General features: G+C 38.4%; 1 protein-coding gene and 1 non-coding gene across 11 annotated transcripts in view; both read right to left on the bottom strand.

The window, feature by feature from the left end:
- The window catches only part of RHOT1 (ras homolog family member T1), a 76,793-nt gene that overhangs the window by 26,557 nt on the left and 26,635 nt on the right, over positions 1–23,601 (bottom strand). For all 10 annotated transcript variants that reach the window (XR_013552043.1, XR_013552042.2, XM_078437484.2 and 7 more), the window contains exons 2-10: positions 19,072–19,130; positions 16,329–16,410; positions 14,407–14,450; positions 14,050–14,103; positions 13,686–13,738; positions 10,258–10,366; positions 9,848–9,949; positions 1,382–1,480; positions 746–854 (exon numbers count right to left, since the gene is read on the bottom strand). Coding sequence is in view for 8 of the 10 variants with exons in the window: in XM_078437482.2 (XP_078293608.1) it covers positions 746–854; positions 1,382–1,480; positions 9,848–9,949; positions 10,258–10,366; positions 13,686–13,738; positions 14,050–14,103; positions 14,407–14,450; positions 16,329–16,410; positions 19,072–19,130 (711 nt within the window). In the remaining 2 variants the exon portion in view is untranslated. The remainder of the gene's footprint in view (positions 1–745; positions 855–1,381; positions 1,481–9,847; positions 9,950–10,257; positions 10,367–13,685; positions 13,739–14,049; positions 14,104–14,406; positions 14,451–16,328; positions 16,411–19,071; positions 19,131–23,601) is intronic.
- On the bottom strand, positions 13,845–13,978 carry LOC132674909 (U11 spliceosomal RNA). Its single transcript, XR_009608640.2, has one exon. It is a non-coding gene; the product is annotated as a U11 spliceosomal RNA (small nuclear RNA).

The following is a 23,601-nucleotide window of genomic DNA, read 5'->3' as shown; positions in this document are numbered from 1 at the left end:
GAATTAGTAAGTACAGCTGATGTGAACAAGGGTACAAAGTCACATGGGAGAAAAGCATGTAACTCATAATGGCAAGAGTTAGATCCATGAACACATGCATAAAGCTTTGCATATGGAAGGTCAAAACAAAATGCAGTTTGCAAGTCTCTGAATGAAACACAACAGATTTCAGAATCATTTCACATACACCCATGTCAACAAGAGATGCCAATGGATAAAAGAGCCAAAAATGAATCCTAAGGAATACATCGACATTCACAGTTATATGATAAAAATAAACGGAAGTCATTTTATTGCTCTTTGAACTTATTTCTGTAATGGAAAACTATGGTTTTCAATTTTGTTTCTTATTTCACTGAGCCTCCAGAATACATTCCACAAGGAACATTTTCTACTCAGTAAATATGACTGGTAGACAAAACGTCTTCCCTAAAAATAATTTCTATCTAAAAGATGCCTTTAAGTAGTAAGAATTTTAAGATAAATTTGTTTGTCCCAGAAATCTCTGTCCATCAGATGGACCTCCGCATTCCTAAGAACCAAGCAATTCCCCCACCTCTAATTTATGCTGACAGTAAGGATGATTATCCCCACCAATGGCCTGTCTCTTCTGAGTATCCAAGTTAGATTTCGGGCGTATCAGTAAATACTAACATTTCCTTAAAGTATACATAATGCTATAAAGACCTTCACCTTCTGCCAAAGTTTGAAAAGGTTAAAAGGGGGAAAAATACCATTCACCCACCTTTCAATGTCAATCCACTATCAGCCACACCATCACTTATGTGTTTTCGGACTACATTCTTGACATCTTCCAGAGCTTGGGGAGCTAATGGAGTGTTGAAACAAATTCTCTAGCAAAAAATGTAAAAATGAATTTAAAAACAAAATAGCATTAAAACCACAAACCATATAAAACGTTAATCTAGCAAACAACATTAAATCAGTTGTAACCAAAAGAAACAAATTCTAAATTAGGATAATCTCCACCTTGCCTTATTTATTTAAAACCTATCATACACAGAAGGAAAGAAACCTTCCATACTCTTTCCATTGTGTTTCTTATACAGAGTTTTCTGTGTACCCATGTTATACAAACCAAGAAAGAAAAAAAAAATTCAGAGTTCAGATTTCACATCATCTTTAATACACCCACTGTATACCATGAAATGACAATGTCAAGGAGTCCCCTCAATTCCTACGCATAGGAGAGCTTTATACCTCAGGTAAAGACTGAAATAGCTTGATGTGAAAGAGTTTTACGTGAAAGAGACACGTTTATCAACATAACATTACTGAAGTCAGTAAGTTTTTTTATAGGTTTTCTCATCAACCACCCCCCCCACCCCAAGATAGAGAAATGCCTGAAGAATAGGGCTACCTGAAAGAAGTTGAGTTCAGCATCATTGAGAGTGCCATCATTATCTTGATCAGATATTTTAAATATACGGGTGAGGGCTTTTATACAGGCTGGTTTCATCTAAACGTCATTGAGAAAAGAAACAATTATGTTAATTAAAATAGTTGGGATTTCAGAGGCACAGTGTTAGGCTCCTGATTTTGGCTTACATCATGATCTCGCATTTCACGGGTTCAAGCCCTGCATCAAGCTCCACGCTGACAGCACTGAGCCTGCTTGAGACTCTCTCTCCCCCTCTCTCTCAAAATAAACAAACAAAAAAATAGCTGGGGGGCGCCTGGGTGGTTCAGTCAGTTAAGCATTTCACTTTAGCTCAGGTGAAAATCTCAGTTTGTGAGTTTGAGCCCCATATCCAGCTCTCTGCTATCAGCACAGAACTAGCTTTGGATCCTCTGTCTCCCTCTCCCTGCCCCTCTAGTTCTCTCTCTTTCTCTGTCAAAATAAATAAATAAAATTTAAAAAATTAAATGAAATAAAAATAGTTGGGATTTCAAAATATGAATTTCATAAGCAATGTTAAGAATAGTTCTGACTGGGGTGCCTGGGTGGCTCAGTCGGTTAAGCGTCCGACTTCAATTCAGGTCATGATCTCGCGGTCCGTGAGCTCGAGCCCCGCGTCAGGCTCTGGGCTGACAGCTCAGAGCCTGGAGCCTGCTTCCCATTCTGTGTCTCCCTCTCTCTCTGCCCCTCCCCCGTTCATGCTCTGTCTCTCTCTGTCTCAAAAATAAATAAATGTTTAAAAAAAAAAATAGTTCTGATTGTTTTCACTATCAAACATATAACATCAAATACAGCATGAAAAATGAACTGAAGCAAAACCATTAACTTTTATTTTTTATTTTATTTTATTTTTAAAAAATTTTTTTCTTTAATGTTTATTTATTTTTGAGACAGAGGGAGACAGAGTGTGAGTGGGGGAGGGGCAGAGAGAGAGGGAGACACAGAATCCGAAACAGGCTCCAGGCTCCGAGCTGTCAGCACAGAGCCCGACGCGGGGCTCGAACTCACGGACTGCAAGATCATGACCTGAGCCGAAGTCGGACATTCAACCGACTGAGTCACCCAGGTGCCCCTAAACCATTAACTTTTATACTCAAAACCTTTTTAAGTAAATGAGGCACTATTTACTTAGACCAATATACAAAGTGGTCAAATTCTGCCCCTCATGACCACAAATTCTCCAAGGATAAGCAAAAAAGAAGTTCATCTTTAGAGATTTATTTTTCCAGTCATATAGAAAAGAAATATTTATTTATGCCCTCCTTTGTTTCATAAAGACTTTGAATTGACTGGAGTGCCTGGGTGGCTCAGTCAGATAAGCATCTGACTCTTGGTTTCGGCTTGGGTCATGATGTCACGGTTCGTGGGATGGAGCCCCACATCTGACTCTGCACTGACAACATGCAGCCCACTTGGGATTCTCTCTCCATCTCTCTCTATGCTTCTCCCCTGTTGTCTCTCTCTCAGAATAAATAAATACTAATTAAAAAAAAGAATTTCGGGGCGCCTGGGTGGCTCAGTCAGTTAAGCGTCTGACTTCAGGTCAGGTCATGATCTCCTGGTTCATGGGTTTGAGCCCCACATTGGGTTCTTTGCTGACAGCTCAGAGCATGGAGCCTACATCAGATTCTGTGCCTCCCTCTTCCTCTGCCCCTCTCCTGCTCGCACTCTGTCTCTCTCTCTCACTCAAAAGTAAAATAAACATTAAAAAAAAATTTTTTTTTTAAATAAAAAGAAAGAATATGAAGTCACTTATAAGGGCTTTCCTTCCCAACTTCTGATTTTTCCCCCCAACTTCACTGAGGTATAACCAATTTCTGATTTTTGACCAATCTTCTGGTAGAAGAATGGGACTAAAGTTTTGGTCACGTGTGTGTGTGTGTATCAAAGTTGGGAATTAAGTGTACTTATTCACAAACAGGTGGCAAAACAGCACTGGTTAGAAGCATAAAGGCTTTTATTAACTCCCTCTTACCAGAATTACATTTAAAATAGAATCTTGCCTTTTGGGACTCTGTAAAACTTTTATAAGTAATGTTGCTAGAGACATATTTTGACAACTTCCTTAATTTTGTTTTAGGATTTATAATGGATAGAACAAATACTTTACTATTTAAAAATAAGGCCCACAGGCTTCTAATTTGTATAATTGCTGTAAGATAAGCGCTGTCAACAATTTTGAGAAAATGGAACTTTCAGAAAGATATCTAAACGTTGTGTTAACCCGGAAGGAGATCTCTTATGGACAGTCTGAACCTGAGAAATGAAGATGGCAAGGTGAGGAAATGTGTACTTATTAACTGAAATCATGCTATCCAGAACAAACAGTAATGAGGAGTTTTGATCATGCTATCAAACTCAAATGCAGAAAAGAAATTCTTTTAAAAATAGGAAACGGGGCACTTGGGTGGCTCAGTTGGTTGAGCATCCAACTTCAGCTCAGGTCACGATCTCACAGTTCGTGGGTTCGAGCCCCATGTTGAGTTCTGTGCTGACAGCTCAGACCCTGGAGCCTGCTTTGGATTCTGTGTCTCTTTCTCTGCCCCTCCTCCACTCACATTCTCTCTCTCTCTCTCAAAAGTGAATAAAAACATTAAACAAAAAATTTTAAAAAATAAATAAAAATAAAAATAGAAAACAGATGGAGCGCCTGGGTGGCTCAGTTGGTTGAGCATCTGACTTTGATTTTGGCTCAGGTGATGATCCCAAGGTTGAGGGATTGAGCCCCACATCAGGCTCTGAGCTGAGCATAGAGCCTGCTTAAGATTCTCTCTCTCCCTCTGCCCCTCTCCCTAGCTCCCGCACGCTCGCTCTCTTAAAAAAGAAAAAAAAAAAAAAAAAAAAGGAAACAGTTTTCTTCCCAAGCATATATAGACAACCCTTCTTTTTTTTGTTTTAAATAGGGTCTCTACGGGGCACCTGGGTGGCTTTCATAAATCTCACAGTTTGTGAGTTCGAGCCCTGCGTTGGGCTCTGTGCTGACAGCTCAGAGCCTGGAGCCTGCTTTGGATTCTGTGTCTCCCTCTCTCTCTGCACCTCTCCCACTCATGCTGTCTCTGTCTCTCTCTCTCTCTCTATAAAATGTATAAATAAGCATTAAAAAAAATAGGGTCTTTAGGAGAGCAATTTGATATAATGAGAAAAAGATAAAACCTAAGATATAAAGAGATTATAAAAAACTGAGAAGTTAAAAAGACTCCATAGGGCTTCCTCTGTAAGCATACTAAATGAGCCGTACCTAGAACATCTACAATCATGGGTGAGTTTTTACTTAAAATGGTAAGATATAACTTCTATAAATGTGATCCTAATATTAGATACTCAAAATTAATAAAGACTCCATGGTTATCCTTTATTTACTTTCCTTTCAAAAATCTGTTACATAATAACCTAAATGTTTAAAAAAGTAGCAATACCTAGAAAGATGTAAAAAACAGAAATGTAACTTTTTGTTTTTCCTCACATCATAAAAAGCTACATTAAAAAAAGGTAATTTGGAGAAAAATAAAATGATGCATTTTTCATTAAAATTTGAAATGCATCAGAAACTAAGGTGGTCTAAGGTATTCGCTCAATACAATATTTAAATAATAATTACCTTAAAATATAAGCCAAAATATGACTATGCTTACAAGGTATTAAAAATTGTATTCAATAAAGCTGTAAAAATTTTTTACAATAAAAATATTGTTTGCATATAAGTAATTGAAACCCTCACAGAGTAAACATTATTATTATACAAGTCACATCTTCTTCATTATTAGCTAAGTCGAGGATTCCATGGGCCATTCAGAGTCCATCATCACTGGAATTATTTTTGAATTAATAATCAGGCTTTAAATTTGAATATTTTTTTTGATGATTCCACCTCAAATCTGTGTTAAAAGTTTATTATTTTGGGGGCGCCTGGCTGGCTCAGTCGGTAGAGCATGCAACCCTTAATCTCAGGATCGTGAGTTTGAGCCTCGCGTTGGGTATAGACCTTACTTAAAAAAAAAAAAAAAAAAAAGTTATTATTGTGTAAATAAAAGGTTCTGGTACAAGCTTAGACACTAAACTTATACTTGTCTAAAACAAGGTTTAGTCTCTAAAAGTTAGAGATTTTAGGTCAGGTAGGTCCACCTGAGAAACAAAGAACAGATGGTGGTAGGTGTTTTACTTTTATGGGACCAGGGGAGGGACAGGGGCGATTAGCAGATTAGCAGAACTAATAATAGGCCTAGGGAAAAAGTAGCAGTTAAAGCACTGAGAACAAACTAGGAGAGGGGATCTAATGTACCACTGGGCCTGGGCCTCAGGTAAATCTCCACAGGATGAGACTGTTTCCCAAATTTCCTTGATCACAGGATGTGGTACCTGGCAGAATCAGAATGGAACTGGTGTTTGTAACAAGTGTGCCTAGTGACTATTATGAAGCAAATCAAGTAAATACTGGACTAAGAATAAATTAGAAAGAAGCATTCCAATTATGGAACAAGAAATCAGGATTAAGGAAGAGTAAATCAGGGTCGGATTAAGGGATAACTCAGATTAATTACTAATACCAGGGGTCAGCATTTTTCTGTGAAGAGGCACATAACAAATGTTTTAGGCTTTGGGGGCCAACAGGCAAAATCAAGAAGATCATGTAGGTATAAGGGAGAATCAAATTTCCACAAAGGTTTAATTGACAGAATTCAAAATGTAATAATAATGGAGTATAAATTTGCTATAGAGATCTACTAATAAAAAAATGGAATTCTTTTTGGAGGAGTAACATTTTGCTTAATTAGGGTTCAAAGTTAGCGTTCTCTGTCGTGAAAACTGAACATGTTCGTCTGTTAATGCTGATCTGTAATGAGATTTTACATATTTCCTCTTTGAAAAATCATTTTGTGGATACATGCAGACAATACTGACACACATCCGTAAACATGTAATTTTAATCAACCACATTCACTGCTCGGAAGGCGTTTATAAAATCAGATTCTTTTCTTGATATCTGCCTGTTAGCATGTCATCACACTGTAGATTAGCCAGTCCCAATGGAAGGTTAGGGGAAGGGCCTCCGGTGTACAGTCAGATGGGTTACAAAACAGGAAACTTCCTTCATGTTTTCATCACGGTCCCCCGAAAACCGATGCTGGAACTGTGGTCTGAGCTCAGAAAACATACCTGCTTTGACATCTAAAACTCCAACTGTTTCTTCTCCTGTTTTGGCGTGATAGGTATGCACTGGCAATAAAAAAATGAAGTGCTATAGTACTGTGGCACACATAGGACTCAAGCCATCGAGTTCCACCTGTTCAGTGCGCTCAGCAGCCCGCCAAGCAGATAAGGAGTGACAAGTACCCACACCCGGGCCCCGCTGCAACCGCTCAACTCTGCCTTTGCAGCACAAAAGCAGTCACGGACAAACACAAAGGAACGAGCGCGGCTGGGCTACAACATCTGATTTATGAATGAGGAGATCTGAGAGTTGTATAATTTTTCCGTATCACAAAATATTATTCCTTTGGATTTTTTTTTTCAGTCATTGAAAAATGTGTAACATCTATATTCTTGGCTCACAGGCTATATAAAAATTGGTGGCAGGCCAATTGGGTCAAAGTCAGACAACCACTCACCTATACTATAAACTTTTACTGGAAAAAAATCTACAACTTTTGATTTCTTGAAAGTCAACAATAAAAAGGCAGCACCAAAAAAAAAAAAAAAAAAAAAGGCAACTCAATTAAGATATGGGCAAAAGACTTTGTCATTTCTCCATATACAAGTAGCCAATAAGCACATGTTCAACATCATTAGCCATCAGGGAAATGCAAATCAAAATGCCAACAACCACTAGGGTGGCTATAACAAACCACTAAAAAAAAATAAAAAGGACTGGTATGGAAAAGATGTGGAGAGATTGGAACCTGCCATTCAGTTTGGTGATTCCTCAATAAACTAAACAGAACTACCATGTAACCTAACAATTCCACTGCTAATATGCACTCAAAAGAAATGAAAACAAGTATTCAAACTTTTGTATGAATGTTAACAACCGCTCTATCCACTATAATCAAAAGTGGAAACAACCCAAACGTTAATCAACAGATGAATGAATAAACAAAATGTGGAATATCCATACAAGGAAATATTATTTGTCCATAAAAAGAAATAAAATACTGATCCACGTTACAACATGGATGTATGCTGAAAACACGTGAGGTGAAAGAAGCCAGACGCAAAACACTACCTATTGCGTGATTCCATTTAAAATGTCCATAATTGGCAAATCCATAGAGATAAAAAGATTAGTGGTTGCCAAAGGCTGGGGAAAGGGGGAATGGTAGTAACTGCTAATGGGTACATCCCTTCTTGGGATGGTGAAATGTTCTGGAATTAGATAATGGTGACAGATGTATAAATGTGAATATACTAGCAATCGCTAATCTGTATGCTTTATTTTTAATGTTTATTTATTTATTTTTAACAGAGAGAATACATGCAAGAGGGGTAAGGGGTAGAGAGAGAATCCCGAGCAGGCTCTGTACTCTCAGTGCAGAGCCCAATACAGGGATTGATCCCAGAAATCAACCATGAGATCATGACTGAGCCGAAATCAAGAGTCAGGTGTTTAACTGACTGAGCCACCCAGGCACCCCAAACCGTACACTTAAAGGGTGAATTTTAAGGTATGTGAGTTATATCTCAATAAAAGTTAATTTTAGGGTCGCCTGGGTGGCTCAGTCGGTTGAGCGTCCGACTTTGGCTCAGGTCATGATCTCGCGGTCCGTGGGTTCAAGCCCCACGTCAGACTCTGTGCTGACAGCTCAGAGCCTGGAGCCTGTTTCAGATTCTGTGTCTCCCTCTCCCTCTGTCCCTCCCCCACTTGCACTCTGTCTCTCTCTGTCTCAAAAATAAATAAACATTAAAAAAAATAAAAGTTAATTTTAAAAGTCTATGGCATGGGAATGTAAGCTGGTGCAGCCACTCTGGAAAACAGTATGGAGGTTACTCAAAAAACTAAAAATAGAACTACCCTATCAGCCAGCAATTGCACTACTAGGCATTTATCCAAGGGATACAGGTGTGCTGTTTTGTTTTTTTTTTAAGGCTTATTTATTTCTGAGACAGAGAGAGACAGAGCATGAGTAGGGAAGAGGCAGAGAGGGAGGGAGACACAGAATCTGAAGCAGGCTCCAGGCTCTGAGCTGTCCGCACAGAGCCAGACGCGGGGCCTGAACTCACCAACTGTGAGATCATGACCTGAGCCGAAGTCGGTTGCTCAACCGACTGAACCACCCAGGCACCCCAGACAGGTATGCTATTTCGAAGGGACACATGCACCCTATGTTTATAGCATCACTATCAACAATAGCCAAAGTATGGAAAGAGCCCAAACGTCCATTGATGGATGAATGGATAAAGATGTGGTATATATATACAACGGAGTACTACTCGGCAATCAAAAAGAATGAAATCTTGCCATTTGCAACTATGTGGATGGAACTGGAGGGTATTATGCTAAGTGAAATTAGTCAGAGAAAGACAAAAATCCTATGACTTCACTCATATGAGGACTTTAAGAGACAAAAACAGATGAACATAGGGAAGGGAAACAAAAACAATATAAAAACAGGGAGGGGAACAAAACAGAAGAGACTCATAAATATGGAGAACAAACTGAGGGTTACGAGAGGTGTTGTGGGAGGGGGGATGGGCTAAATGGGTAAGGGGCACTAAGGAATCTACTCATGAAATCACTGTTGCACTATATGCTAACTAATTTGGATGTAAATTTTAAAAAATTAAAAATAAAATTAAAAATAAAAAAAAAGGAAAAAAAGTCTATGGCAAATAGCTACAGAGGATTAAGAGCACACTTATGATGAGCCCTGAGTAATGTACAGAACTGTAGAATCACTATATTGTACACCTAAAACTAATACAACATTGTATGTTAATTATACTGGAATTAAAAAACAATTTTTTAAAAAGACAAAGAAAAAAGTCTATGGCAAATATTGTTAAATTTTAGATATTACTGTGTTTCTTAGCTATGAAACAAAAAGGAGTATTCGAGTTGTATTACATGCTGTACCTATGTCAAATTACTACACAAGGCTTTCGTTTGTATGTGTTTTTAAGTTTGTGAACTTTATCCAAGCAAAGCAAGTAGACCATTACTTAAGTCTTTGGACTTTCTGCTGTTATTGTTGCCAATTCTTTGGTTTGTTTTAATGGCATCTCCTGAAATACCATTTGATCTGGAATATTATTCACAGTATTTAACATGAATGCCTTTGAAGTACCTAGAAAATGTAACTGTTTGAGAGACAATAAATTTAGATTTCAGCAGTTCAGAAGAATACTTAAGAGTTACTAAAAAATCATCACTACTAGAGTTACCACCTACACATTCCAGCCCCTACTAACATAGCCTGGGGGTGATGGGGTTACCTCCTTCTCCTCTGGGCAGTACAGAGGCCCTGTAGGATGCAGAACAGCTTTCTGTGCATAATAAAAGAGCTCTGATATATTCTTCAGGTTTTTTGCTGAACACTGAAAAGAAAGTTAAAAATTTTATACTCTGAAAGCATTTATGGGAGTTAAAGACAATTTTTAATCAATATAAAGTAATAATAAGATTGCCTGAAGAAACTGAAAAATACATTTTTCTTTGCTGATATCACAATAGTCATGTCTACAAGAACACAGCGGCCATCTCCAAGTCATCTGTTTTATCTGGTTTACATGACTTCACAAACAGCAGGTAATTTATTCCATCCCCTACCTTCCCACATCTGATTTTAAACCTCAGTTTAGTGAGAATTCACTAGTAAATTTCAAAATCAAACGGTAACGCATACCTCCACACAGGTTTCTATTTCTGTGTACTGGTTCATAATGGGAAGGATGGTCTCCATACTACTGTATTCCACCAGATCAGATTTGTTCCCAACCAGTATCAAAGGCAGCCTGAAATAAACAGGATATGTTGTAACAATAAGGAAGGCAAAAGACCTTAAATATCCATTTTAAAATACATAAACTCATTCTAACTAATAAGCTTTACTTAATCCCCCCAACACGAACCTTCTACTGTAGTCCGCTCTGGTCCCCTAGAGAGCATGTTCATATTCAACAAGTATTTACTCAGTACTTTTTTTTCAAAAATCTTTAGGTTCATTTATTTTCTTTAGTAAATTCTACACCCAACTCACAACCCTGAGATTAAGAGTCACGAGCTCTTCCAACTGAACCATCCAGGTGCTGAGTACTTATTAAAAGCCAAGTACCATTCTAAGCATTCAGGATATAAGATAGACAAAGTCCCTGCCCATTCTAATAGCGAAAATCAGAAAATGGACAATAAGCAAATAAACAATATACTTCCAATTCCGTAAGTGCTATGAAGAAAATAAACAGGGGAATATGGGACAGAGTAATTGAAGGGGGCTAATTATATAGGAATCAGGGAGAAATCTCTCTGACAAGGTGGTATTTGAGCCAAGGAGTGAAGAATGAAATGGAATGTGCCCTGTGAAGAGCCAGAAAAGAACTGTTCAGGAAGAAAGCACAGCACATGCATAGAGCTCAAATTGAAAAAACATCCTTGTGAGTCCAAAGAACAGAAAAACAGAAAGAAAAATGGCAGAGTAGCTGGAGAGTACTAAGCGAAGGGAAAGAGGTATGACATGGGGTTGGAAAGAGGAACAAAGGACATACACATAAGCTGTGGTGAGGAGTGTGCATTTTTTTATGAGTTTAAAAATGAGAAGCCACTGAAGAATTATGAGTAGGGGAACAACATGATCTGATCAACATTTTACAATGAGTCATATATTGTCTTTTAGAGATACGTACTGAAATATTTACAGTATGATTTGTTCAAAATGATCCCAATGGGAGGGGTAATAAGCGAAACAAGATGGGTCATGAATTGATAACTGTTGAAGTGGATGACAGATACAGAGGGATTCTTTAGACGATTCTACTCTTGTGTGTTTGGCTTTTTCCAATAATAAAGTCTTTAAAATGTGGTTGGATTTTAAAAAGCTTGGATTAGAGCAGTGAAGATGGAGAGAAACTATTCAGATTTGAGATATGTTTTAGAAGCAGAACTGATAGGAGCAACTGGTAGATTAGATATGGAGGTGGAGGGCAAGGCAGGAAATCAGGAAAAATACATAGGTTTTTGGCTGGACAAAATGAGTAGATCTCCTGAGACAGAAAAGATTGATTTGGGGGTGAGGTAGGGAGTAGGCAGGGAATTAAGGATTTTGTTTTAGACAAGTTAAATTTGACAGGCCTATCAGAAATCTAAATGGGAACTATCAAAGAGAGTCTAGCAGGGAACTGTTATTTGTACGTCCTGCAAGAGAGCTTGGAAAGAAAGCAAATCATCTTGCTGGAACTCCAAATAGCAAGAGAAATTCTTGCAAGCATTTATTTACCCCCCTAGTATGGTTATGCATAAGGGGACTGGCCCATTATATAACCCAAATATAGATTCCTAACAGCCAGGAGGTTTCCAAAGGTAGTGGTTTGCAACTGAAGGGGAGCTCAGAATAGTTTATGGAGCTTAAAAAAAATACACATGTCCAAGCCCTACTACAAACCTACAGATTCTAAAACTCTAGGGGTGGGGCAAAGGCACATGTAGTCTTTGAAAGTACCTCAGGTGACCGTGATTAAGTGATGAAGAACCACTGTGACAACAGTCCAAGGAAATCCTAAGGAAAAATATATGTGCAACAAACAAAAACTTAAGGTATGAGGCTCAGGAAGGAAGTTACCGGGAAAGTGTAAGGTCCAAAAATGAAGAAACAGATCACCTTGGGACAAGTCAACCACAAGAAAAATAAGTATGCTCATATGATTCAGGGAGGGGAAAAAAACAGCCACACCTCAGAAAGCCCAACTCAATCTTCAAATGTTAAAAAAGCTCCTTTCCCAGCAGGGCTACAAAACTAGTCACAGAATTTCAGGAAGCTGTCCTAGTAAAACTAATTTTTTTTAATTCAGTGGTCCAATACAGTGCTTGACAGATCCCAGAAAAAATGCCTCCTCTGAAGAGTCGCCTCTGGAAACAGCTCAAGTGTTCAGCAAGAAAAGCAAGTGTCAGGAGCATAAGGCCGTGGGCTCCTCCAAGGCAGCCCTCTCTGACACACCCTTCTGTGTTGACGGCAATGATATTTACCTGTACTGTCTATTACTGTAATCACCAGCCACAAGTGACAAGAGTCTACCACACTGGACACTAGCTCCACAGGGCCATTCTCCCCTTTTCACCTCGTTAAGAAGTCACTACAAAGTTTACAGCTACGGGGGCACCTGGGTGGCTCAGTCAGTTGAGTGTCCGACTCTTGATTTCGGCTCAGGTCACGATCTCACGGTCATGGGATCGAGCATCAAGTCGGCTCTGTGCTGAAAGCTCGGAGCCTGCTTGGCGTTATCTCTCTCCTCTCTCTCTGCCTCTCCCCTGCTCACACTCGAGTGTGTTTTTTTCTCTCTCACAATAAATAAGCATTAAAAAAACAACAACAGAGTTTACAGCTATAACAAAGAGGAGCCATCAGAGCTGCAAGACATAGCATATACACAATGCCATCGCAGTCACAAAGTCTGCCTCTGTAAATATATGAGGCAAGGTCAATGACTATGTTCATCTGTTTAGAACCACATCTTTATAGTTTCAAGGCACAAAAATGTCCAACCAAAAGAGAAATCTGATTTTCCTAATGTTTAAAAATACTCAAATGCTTCATAAATAACATGTTCAATTGATTAATACTGAAAGAAAAATTTTTGATTTCCATTTTCACTTAAAACTGAAAACATCTATACCCAAAACTATCATTCTGTTCAGAAAAATACAGAAGGTGTGCTCTCTTACTTTTTCCCATCACGCATGTATCTCCCAAAGAATTTCAAAGAAATCTCCCTGTATGAATTCCTAAATAAAGATCTCTAGGGCGCCTGGGTGGCTCAGTCGGTTAAGTGTCCGACTTTGGCTCAGGCCATGATCTCACGGTCTGTGAGTTCGAGCCCCGCATCCAGCTCTGTGCTGACAGCTCAGAGCCTGGAGCCTGCTTTGGATTCTGTGCCTCCCTCTCTTTCTGCCCCTCCCCTACTCATGCTGTCTGTCTCTGTCTCAAAATAAATAAAAACATTAAAAAAAAATTTTTTTTTTAAAAGTGGAAGGTTTACAGCTGTTCTCTGTACTATTTCTTGCAACATTTGTCTCAAGTTTGAAATTTTTCAATATAGCAAGTTGCAGAGGAAAAAAAAATACCTGCTGTCTTTGTCCGTTCTTTCATTTATGAGAGGAATCCATCGACTTGTTACCTAAAAGAAATTAACAAGAGCTAAACCACGATGTGGCTCTTCTCTGAAAAATACTCTGTCCTTGGACCCCTAAAACTCTAAGTTGAGGATCAGTTTTATTTTTTATTGGGGCGCTGGGACCAATGATCACCCGCTGCCTGGGTACCAAAAAATTTTGCTTCTGAAATCTCTTGATGTCAATTCTGTACGAAGAGCAATGGAGCTGCCCTACGTGTGCCACTCACAACAGAAGCCCTTTTTTGAGGATCAATTTTAAAAGTGCCCTCACTGAAATTTAACTGAATATAGTGAAAAAACTCACACATTCATACCTTATCAATAGAATGCTTGTTGTTAACAGCATAAACTATGCAGATGACATTAGCCTATAAGAGAAATTAAGAAATTAACGGCATTTTAAAATAATACAAATGTAAATGGTAACATTTAATTACCAACTAGCTAATATATTTGGGCTAAAGGAAGAATAAATTTTGAAACCTAAAAAAACCCCAAAGTTAGCATGCTTCTAAGAGGAAAAATTCCTAAGGATTTATAGCAAAAAAACATACTCAAAGCAGTAAGAATAAAGAATTGAAAGAGCCTAAGTGAGAGAATGAAAAAGACAAGACACAGAATCATCGATGTTTTCCCACATAAAAACCTGCAACTATTTTTTTTTAACTCACCTGTGATATCTCTTGATGAAGCTGTTCATCACTCTGTTCTGCTTCTACAAATGACAAAGTCAAAAAATGTCCATTATTTTAAACATTTTCTTAAAAACGAATGACAAAGCTAACATCTACACGGCACCCGCCCAATATCCTTCATCCCTCGTGTCATCTACGCAGTGTAGTGCCAGATGAGGTGGCAAAGACAAGGGCAAGCCAGGGAAAGGAAAGAGCTGGGCTATGATAAGGAAGCTGGCTGGCACTGAAAGACAAGTCTAGCAGAGGATAACTCAGGCACTCGAGAGCAGAAGGCATTGTGTGATAAATCTAGGCCAGCATCTGATCCAGGGTTGAGAAGGGTCAGGCCAAAGAGATCAGAAACCCAAGCTAGAAGACTAGGTGGAGGAGTCAGAAGCCCAGACAAAGAGTCCATACACACAGGGTCAGAAGGCCAGGTGAGAATCTGGGCAATACAAGCTAGGGAGCAGGCCCCAGAAGCAAAACTGGAGCATGATAATAAATAAAGCGTCCAGAATTCCCTTTCTAGCATATCATCTCTGGCTGGAACAGGTCTAATGGTAGATGTGCATATAACCCCACAGTGCAGTTACACCATCCTTACAAACAGATTTTAATTTTTAGAGCAGTTTTAAATGCATAGCAAAATTGAGTGGACGGTACAGAGATTACCTATATACCTCCTGACCCCACATAGCTTCCCACATTATGAATATTCCCCATCAGAGTGGGACATCTATTACAATGGACTCCCTTTTTTATTTATGGGTTTTTTTTAAGTTTTTAAGTAATCTCTACACCCAACATAGGGCTTGAACTCACAACCTCGAGATCAAGAGAGTCACACGCTCCAATGACTGAGTCAGCTGGGCACTGCTCCTTTTTTTTTTTTTTTTTTTTTTAAAGAAGTCCTAAAGCAAGCAAAGTAATTTAGTGATTAAATAGTAAGTACTAGAGTAAGTACTAGAGTAAATAGTAAGTAGGCACCTGGGTAGCTCAGTCGGTTAAGCGTCTGACTTCGGCTCAGGTCATGATCTCACAGTTCATGAGTTCAAGCCTCATGTTGGGCTCTGTGCTGATCACTCAGAGCCTGGAGCTGCTTCAGATTCTATGTTTCCCTCTCTCTGCCCCTCCCCAATTCATGCTCTGCTCTCTCTCTCTCTCTCTCAAAAATAAACATTAAAAAAAAAAAAAGGTAAGTACTAGGGATGCCTGGTTGGCTCACTTAGTTAAGTGTCTGACTTCAGCTCAGGTCATGATCTCAGAGTTCATAAGTTTGAGCCCCATATCAGGCTCTGGGCTGACAGCTTGGAGCCTGCTTTGGAGATCCTCTGTCCCTGTCTCTCTCTGCCCCTCCGCAGCTTGTGTTCTCTCTCACTCTCAAAATAAATAAACAAACATTAAGAAACAAAAAAAAAGTAAGTACCAGTGGGTAGAAAAATTTTAAATTATTAAGTGATACAAATGTGCTTCTATTATCATATAACATAAACAAGCTGACAACTGTTTTATCTATTATTTGGGGAAGGGAATAAAGGCAGATAAGTTAAAGAACGAATTTAGAACTCAACAAATTCTCAAATGCAGAACTCTTTCTACATGCCTGATAACAAAACTAATCTAGAACTTACCTCTGCAAACAGGCCAATTCAAGGAGGGTAATGATTTAACTACTACTTGTCATTTGCCATCTCTCTCCTTCCTTTTCATCATTATGGAACCCAACTTAGTAAATTTGGGACAGACAACTGCAAGATGGAGGCTTTATGTGGAGTGTGAGGTGGGGGCAGATACAAATGAGACAAGAGTCATAAATGATTATTTGCTGCTAGAGAAAAAGGAACACCTATCTTTGAACACTTTTTTGGAGGACTATTAAATTAACCCTACAGCGCCACCCACAAGAGGATATTCATTACCTGAGTAATCTACGATGTGTGTTGGAACTCTCTCAGGGGTAACATCAGCTGGAATGGTAATTTCTTCTGCCCGTGGAGGAACCTTCATTAGCAAACAAATAAAGGAAAAAACCCTTTGGATATTATCAACCAAACTTGTTAACAGAGCATGTAAATTCATCTGTATTAGCCCCTTTCACCCATACCTGCCCTTTCAAGATTTATTACACTTTTAAATGCTTATTTTTTGTGCTTTACCAGAGTCAAGTATATACACGTTTTTTTGTTTGTTTTTTTTTTTTAATTCTTTTGAGAGACAGACACACACACACACACACACAGAGTTTGAGTAGGGGAGGGGCAGAGAGAAAGAGTGGAGACACAGAATCAGAAGTAGGCTGTAGGCTCCAGGCTCCAAGCTGTCAGCACAAACCCAATGCGGGACTTGAACTTACGAGCCATGAGATCATGACCTGAGCAGAAGTTGGATGCTTAACCAACTGAGCCACCCATATGCCCCGGGATTCAAGTATATATTAAAAGCTACGTGATAAAATATTTCTTTTAAAAAAGCATGTACAGGGGTGCCTGGGTGGCTCAGTCGGTTCAGCGTCCGACTTCGACTCAGGTCATGATCTCGTGGTCCGTGAGTTCGAGCCCCGCGTCAGGCTCTGTGCTGACAGCTCAGAGCCTGGAGCCTGTTTCGGATTCTGTGTCTCCCTCTCTCTCTGACCCTCCCCTGTTCATGCTCTGTCTCTCTCTGTCTCAAAAATAAATAAACGTTAAAAAAATAAAAAAAATAAAAAAGCATGTACATTGCTACCTGTGTGGGCATAATGCATATTAAGGATACTTCAGATCTGATGCAGCCTAAAACAATACTTAATTTGGTGTTTCAAACATTTGATTTTTAAAATGCTGTTTTCATTCTGTTTTGTTGAAAGTTTAAGATGCTATACAACTGAGGAACTATGTTAATTCAAAGCAATTCTCAAATAAAATAATAAATGATCAAAATTCATTTCTTCTAGAAGATAACTGGCTACATAGGCCTTGCTTAATGAATCCATTTTTTAGAAAGACTATGATTTTTTTAATACATTAAAAATGCTTTATCCACACCCAAGAGGACAGTGCTAAAATGACAAGTCTAAACTAAGTTAAACAATCAGAGAAAACATTTAGGTATTATACTCTGAGTAATCAGATGACAATATGTTTCATTTCACAAATTAAGTACTTACTTATTTAGCTATCTTACTTAAGAACGGAAAAAAGCAAAAGAAACAATGAATGGTCATGTGGTATTTGTAGCTGCTGAGAACACTACCACATAATGTATCAAACTCCTGTCTGAACAGTGAATTTATGCATTTCTAACTAAACAAGAGTAAAAAAAAAGGGAAAAATGCAAATTGTGGAGCTAATAGTACCAACTATGTGAAGACACAGAATAAAGGAGAAATAACGTTCACCCCATTTGCATCAATAGCATTTCCCAAAACAAAATTCTAACTTTACGTAAGGCCTTAGCCAGCAGTCCCTCATCCTGGAACGTCCAGAATATAAATAAATATATTGCAAGTAATAATAAAACCACCTTACTTTTGGTGGCACTCTACTATTATTAAGCAATTCTCATTTGAGACACAACAATCCTTTGAGTTTAGGTAAAGGTGGAATGAATTAGTTTCTTCACCTGTAAAATGATGCAATGGATAGTATTAAAGATTCTCAAATACATGTGTCAGAATCCTAGTGGTTCTAATGCCTCAAAGACTGGAGAGTGGCAGATGGAAGGCAGGCAGGAAACCAGCAGACCTTTTACCCTTACTTTAAACTAAAGGAATACTCACCTGTTTTATATTTAAGAAAGGATTAACAGCTTAGATGATCTCTAATAATCCCTTCCAGCTCCCATTTTACAGATGAGACAACTAAGGCACAGAGATGAGAAATGTCCTAGCCAAGATCAGAGTAGGAAAAGCAGGAGCACCTGATGGCTCAGTCAGTTAAGCATCCAACTCTTGATTTTTGGCTCAGGTCATGATCTCACGGTTCGTGAGTTCAAGCCCCATGCTGGGCTCTGTGCTGATGGTACGAAGCCTGCTTGGGATTCTCTCTCCCTCTCTTTCTGCCCCTCCCCTGTTTGTGTGTGCACGAACATGCTTACTCTCTCTCTGTCCCTCTCTCTCTCAAAATAAACTAAAAAAAGGAAGGAAGCAAGGAAGGAAGAGAAAGAGAGAAAGAAAGAAAGAAAGAAAGAAAGAAAGAAAGAAAGAAAGAAAGAAAGAAAAAGAAAGAAAGAGAAAAAGCAATGGGGCGCATGGGTGGCTCAGTCAATTAAGCATCCGACTTGGGCTCAGGTCTTTATCTCACAGTTTGTGAGTTTGAGCCTCGTGTCAGGCTCTGTGCTGACAGCTCAGAGCCTGGAGCCTGCTTCAGAGTCTGTGTCTCCCTCTCTCTCTGCCCCTCCCCTGCTCGCACTCTGTCTCAAAAATGAATAAACTTCAAAAATAAAAATAAAATAAAAAAGAAATAGAAAACGTAGGAAGAACAAAGGACTTAGGTGGGCTCAGATCTAGTTTGATTCTTTCTCCTGCACTATATTTCAGGGATGTCTTGTATAACTAATATGAGCCTTTTTAAAGTCATAACTGTCAGGAAGGAAACACATCCAAAAAAAGAGCAGAATTTATTTCATTTTAACTCAATTTTGATAAATTTAAAAGATTTTAAATATAGAAAAGATAAAAATGTTTACCTCTTCTGGGAATTCTTCACTGACCAGGGACATAATCAGTGATGTCTTCCCAACTCTAGCTGTGAAAACAAACATCATTATTTTAATAAAGTGTTTAGGTTCTATATAAACTCAAATTCAGCAACCACACAGCAAAGTCTGTTATTCATTAGACAAAATCAGAGTTATCCAAATCACCAAGTTTTACAATACTTAAAGCACAGCTCTTGTTTTTTGCTTAGAAAAGTTACACATCCCTTTAAAACAAAAAAATTACCAAAATAAAACGGAAAAGTTAAAATCTCCCCAAATATCCCCCTTTACCAGTTTAATACATGTAGACTCCCAGATTTTTTCCACACTTACAGTAACATACTATAATTCCCCATACAACTTACTAGTAGAATCATAGTATTTATACTATCTTACAGTCTTCCCTTATCATTTAATTATGCACTTGGGCCATATTCCATGTCAATATGTAAAATCTCCTGGGGGTGGGGGGAAAGGTGAAGGTAAAGTTATTTTTTTTTAATTTTTTTTTTTAACGTTTATTTATTTTTGAGACAGAGAGAGACAGAGCATGAACAGGGGAGGGTCAGAGAGAGAGGGAGACACAGAATCCGAAACAGGCTCCAGGCTCTGAGCTGTCAGCACAGAGCCCGACGCGGGGCTCAAACTCACGGACCGTGAGATCATGACCTGAGCCGAAGTCGGACGCTCAACCGACCAAGCCACCCAGGCGCCCCAAGGTAAAGTTATTTAATGGATACAGAGGTTTTGCTGGGGATGATGAAAAAATTTTCGATGTAGAAAGTGCTGATGGTTATACAACACTGAATGTATTTAATGCCCCTTAAGTGTACTCTCAAAAATGGTTAAAATGTCAAATAATACGTCTTATATATTTTGTCACAATTTTTAAAAACAGCAACAGGAAATCCATTTTATATTAACATAAAAAATCTTATATTATTTCTTGACAGCTGTATAAGAATCTATTTTAAGATATGTCATAATTTATTAATGCAGTGTCCTAACAATGAACACTGCTCAAGTTTTCACCTTTATAAACAATGCTGCAATGAACATTTCTACAGGATAAATTCCTACAAGTGGAACTCAAGTTAGCATGCATAATCTCTTTTATTTTTAATAAATATTGTTAAATTTCCTCTAAAAAAAACCCAAAACTAATTTACATCCTCACCAGTAGAAGACCAGAGTGTCTGCTTTGGGTATCCTTACGTTTTTGTCTTTCTTGGGGAATCATACTGAAAGGCTTAGAAGAGCAAGAGTAACTTCCTGGTTACATTACTAACCTCACAAGATTTTCAATGCACAAACTTAAAAATCTTAATTTTCATTCTGAAATTTTACTTCCATTCCCATCACTTTCTGGTCATCTACATTCAACTGCTTATCAACTGAACTCTTTCGTGAGGAAAACAGTCCACCTACCTATTCATCTCTGCCATAATGGCAAATTACTTTCCAAAGGTAAAGTCTAGATATGAAAGAACTGGAAAATTTTAAAGCGAAGAAAAGTCACATTCCTTTTTTAAATGACTAAAAGAAAGGGTGACTAACAACACAAGTCAAGTCTCTGGAAAATGATGAACGGCTGGAAAGAAGAGTACTGGTCCTACAACTCAGAGGATGTGCCACTAACAAGTTGCGTGCGCTAGTGGAGGGCCAGAGTGGAGGGTTCGAGGATCTTTTCAGTCTACTTGTGTGAGAAGGCTTGGGCCTTTTTCAAGTAGCTAACCGTGAGATAACATTTCCCTGAGTTCCGACCATGGTAGTGAGTCCAGAACCCATCATCACACAACGGCTAGAATCCAGTTATCCATGTGAGTTCATCCAGCTCCCTGCAAACATTTGCAGGTGCAGAACCCGGGACCCAGAAACAGTGATTTTCTCAAGGTCTCACTAAACAATGAGTTGCAGACTTAAGAGAATAGCCCATCCTCTGATGACTAAGCCAATGTTCTTTCTCTTTATTATGACATAGTTTTAAAAAATATTGTTAACACACAATACAGAAAAGGAATAATGGCCTCTAAAGTCAGCAAGCACTACATATACAAATACTATGTAAATTAATTAAAATATCCACTGATTCACTGGTGACTAATCCAACAGCTCTGGTTCCTTTTTTTTTTTTTTTGTAATTTATTTTGAGAAAGTATCACTTACAGAAAAATTGCAAAAATAGTACAAAGGAGTCACGTCTATTCTGTAACCCAAATCCCCAAATGTTAACATTTTACCACATTTGCATTATCGTTTCCTCCCTCTCCCACCCCCAACTCTCTATATTTTTTAAACCATTTAAGAGTAGGTTGTGATGATGTCTCTTTACCCGTAAGCACCTTAGGATGTATTTCCTAAATACAAGTGCATTGTCTTATTCATCATAACCACAGTGTACTGTCAAGATCAGGAAATTAATTTAATACTAATACAATGCTGTTGTCTAGTCTGTTGACCTCATTCACATCTCACCATTTGTTCCATTACCATCTTTTACAAAAAAGAAAAATCTTTTTCTACCCCCAGGATCAAATGCAACATTTGGTTGTCATGTGTCTTTAGTCTCTAGCTTGGAAGAGTATCTTTAATGATCTAGACATTTTTGAAAAACCCAAACCATTTAATTTGTAGAATAGCTCTCAATGGGTTTCTATAATGTTATCTCATGATTAATTTCAGATTTTGCATTTTGGGCAGGACTTCCCCAGAAATGATACTGTATCCTTCACAGTGCATCACAGCAGAAGGGAGATGATGTCAATTTGTCCCATTACTGGTGATGTTAACTATCGTCCCTTGGAGGAGGTGGTGTCTGCCAGGTTATTATTTTTCTCTTTGTAATTAAAAAGTAACCTGTGAGAAGATACATTGAGACCACGAAAATATTGTTTCTCATCAAACTTTTGCCTCCTAGTTTTAGCAGCCATTCATGATTCTAGTCTTGTGTTGCTACAGGGGTTGCTGGATGGTGATATTTCTATTTCTACCAATCCTTCTACATTACTTTGCATTCTACTTTAAGGAAACACTCCCATCTGATTTGTAACAGCACGGTCTTGTGGACTCCTACATTATTCCACGTGTTATAATCCACTACTGTCATTATCTGGAGGCTCAAATTGTTCCATTTTACTTTCAAAAAGGGCATTTATGCAGGTATAAATCAGCATTACTATATGATCCATTTTATAAATGAATATGTACTCACACCAAAAAAAACAAAAACAAACAAAAAAACCCAGAAAGGATATATACACCAACAGCAGTTATCTCTGAAGTAAATGTAACTTTTTTTGTGTTTTGTGCTTTCACATATTTTCCCAATTTTCTACAACAAAAATATACAATTTTTGCTACTAGAAAATGTTAACAAGTACTATTTTACAGTCATAATTTTTAGCAGTAAAAATTGGCATGTTCTAAATTTATAGATGGCCACTGAAATTTACCTACTGACATGTAAAATGCATTCTTTCATCCCTTCAACAAATATTTCTTGAGCACTTCTATATACCAGGTACTATCCCAGGGTGCCACGGATACCACTGATCATAGCACTAGGTATCCCTATTTTTTATATATATTTTTAAATTTTTATTATTTATTATTATTTTTAGAGAAAGAACACAAGCGGGGAAGAGGGGCAGAAGGAGAGGGGCAGAGGAAGAGAGAGAGAGAGAGAGAGAGAGAGAGAATGAATGAATGAATGAATGAATGAATCTATCTTAAGCAGGCTCCATGCTCAGCACAGAGCCCGACACAGGGCTCAATCCCACAACCCTGGGATCATGACCTGAGCCGAAATTAACAGTTTGACACTCCACCGACTGAGCCACACAGGCACCCCCTCACGGAGATTATATTTCAACAGATTTAAGAGATTTTCACCAATAAGAGATTTTCACATCAGGATAAAAAGCAAAAATTTAAAAACTAGCCATCCTTGATTCACCCTTCCTCTATACTGAACACTTAAACTCTGTCAAAACTTCCTTTGAAAATTTTTTTATCAAAAAATTTGTTGATGTTTATTCAATTTTTGAGAGAGTGAGAGAGACAGAGTACAAGCGGAGGAGGGGCAGAGAGAGGGAGACACAGAATCGAAAGCAAGCTCCAGGCTCTGAGCTGTCAGCACAGAGCCCCACATGGGGCTCAAACCCACAAACCGCGAGATCATGACCTGAGCCGAAGTTGGAAGCTTAACCAACTGAGCCATCCAAGCGCCCCTCCTTTGAAATTTTAAATATTCACTCCTTCCTCTCTGTTCCCACTTTTCCCTAATTATGGGACTCTTACTGAAACACCTCTCTATTCCCAACTTTCTCCCCGCCTCCTCCAATCTCTCCTCTTACTAAAATCTATCAACAATACAAATGCCACTCCATCTTTTCATTTTCTCAGCTCATCAAAAGCCTTGACTCTCAATTACCTACCACATCGAGGCGAAACTCCTCTGCTGGCCTTTGAAAATCATGCAATTCATAATTTAACCTCACTTCATCTACCCAACCTCAT

Source organism: Panthera onca, chromosome E1 (genome assembly GCF_046562875.1).
Source record: "Panthera onca isolate mPanOnc1 chromosome E1, mPanOnc1 haplotype 2, whole genome shotgun sequence".
Lineage (NCBI taxonomy): Eukaryota > Metazoa > Chordata > Mammalia > Carnivora > Felidae > Panthera > Panthera onca.
The sequence above is the reverse complement of the archived record's forward strand: the minus strand, read 5'-3'. Positions and strand labels throughout refer to the sequence as shown.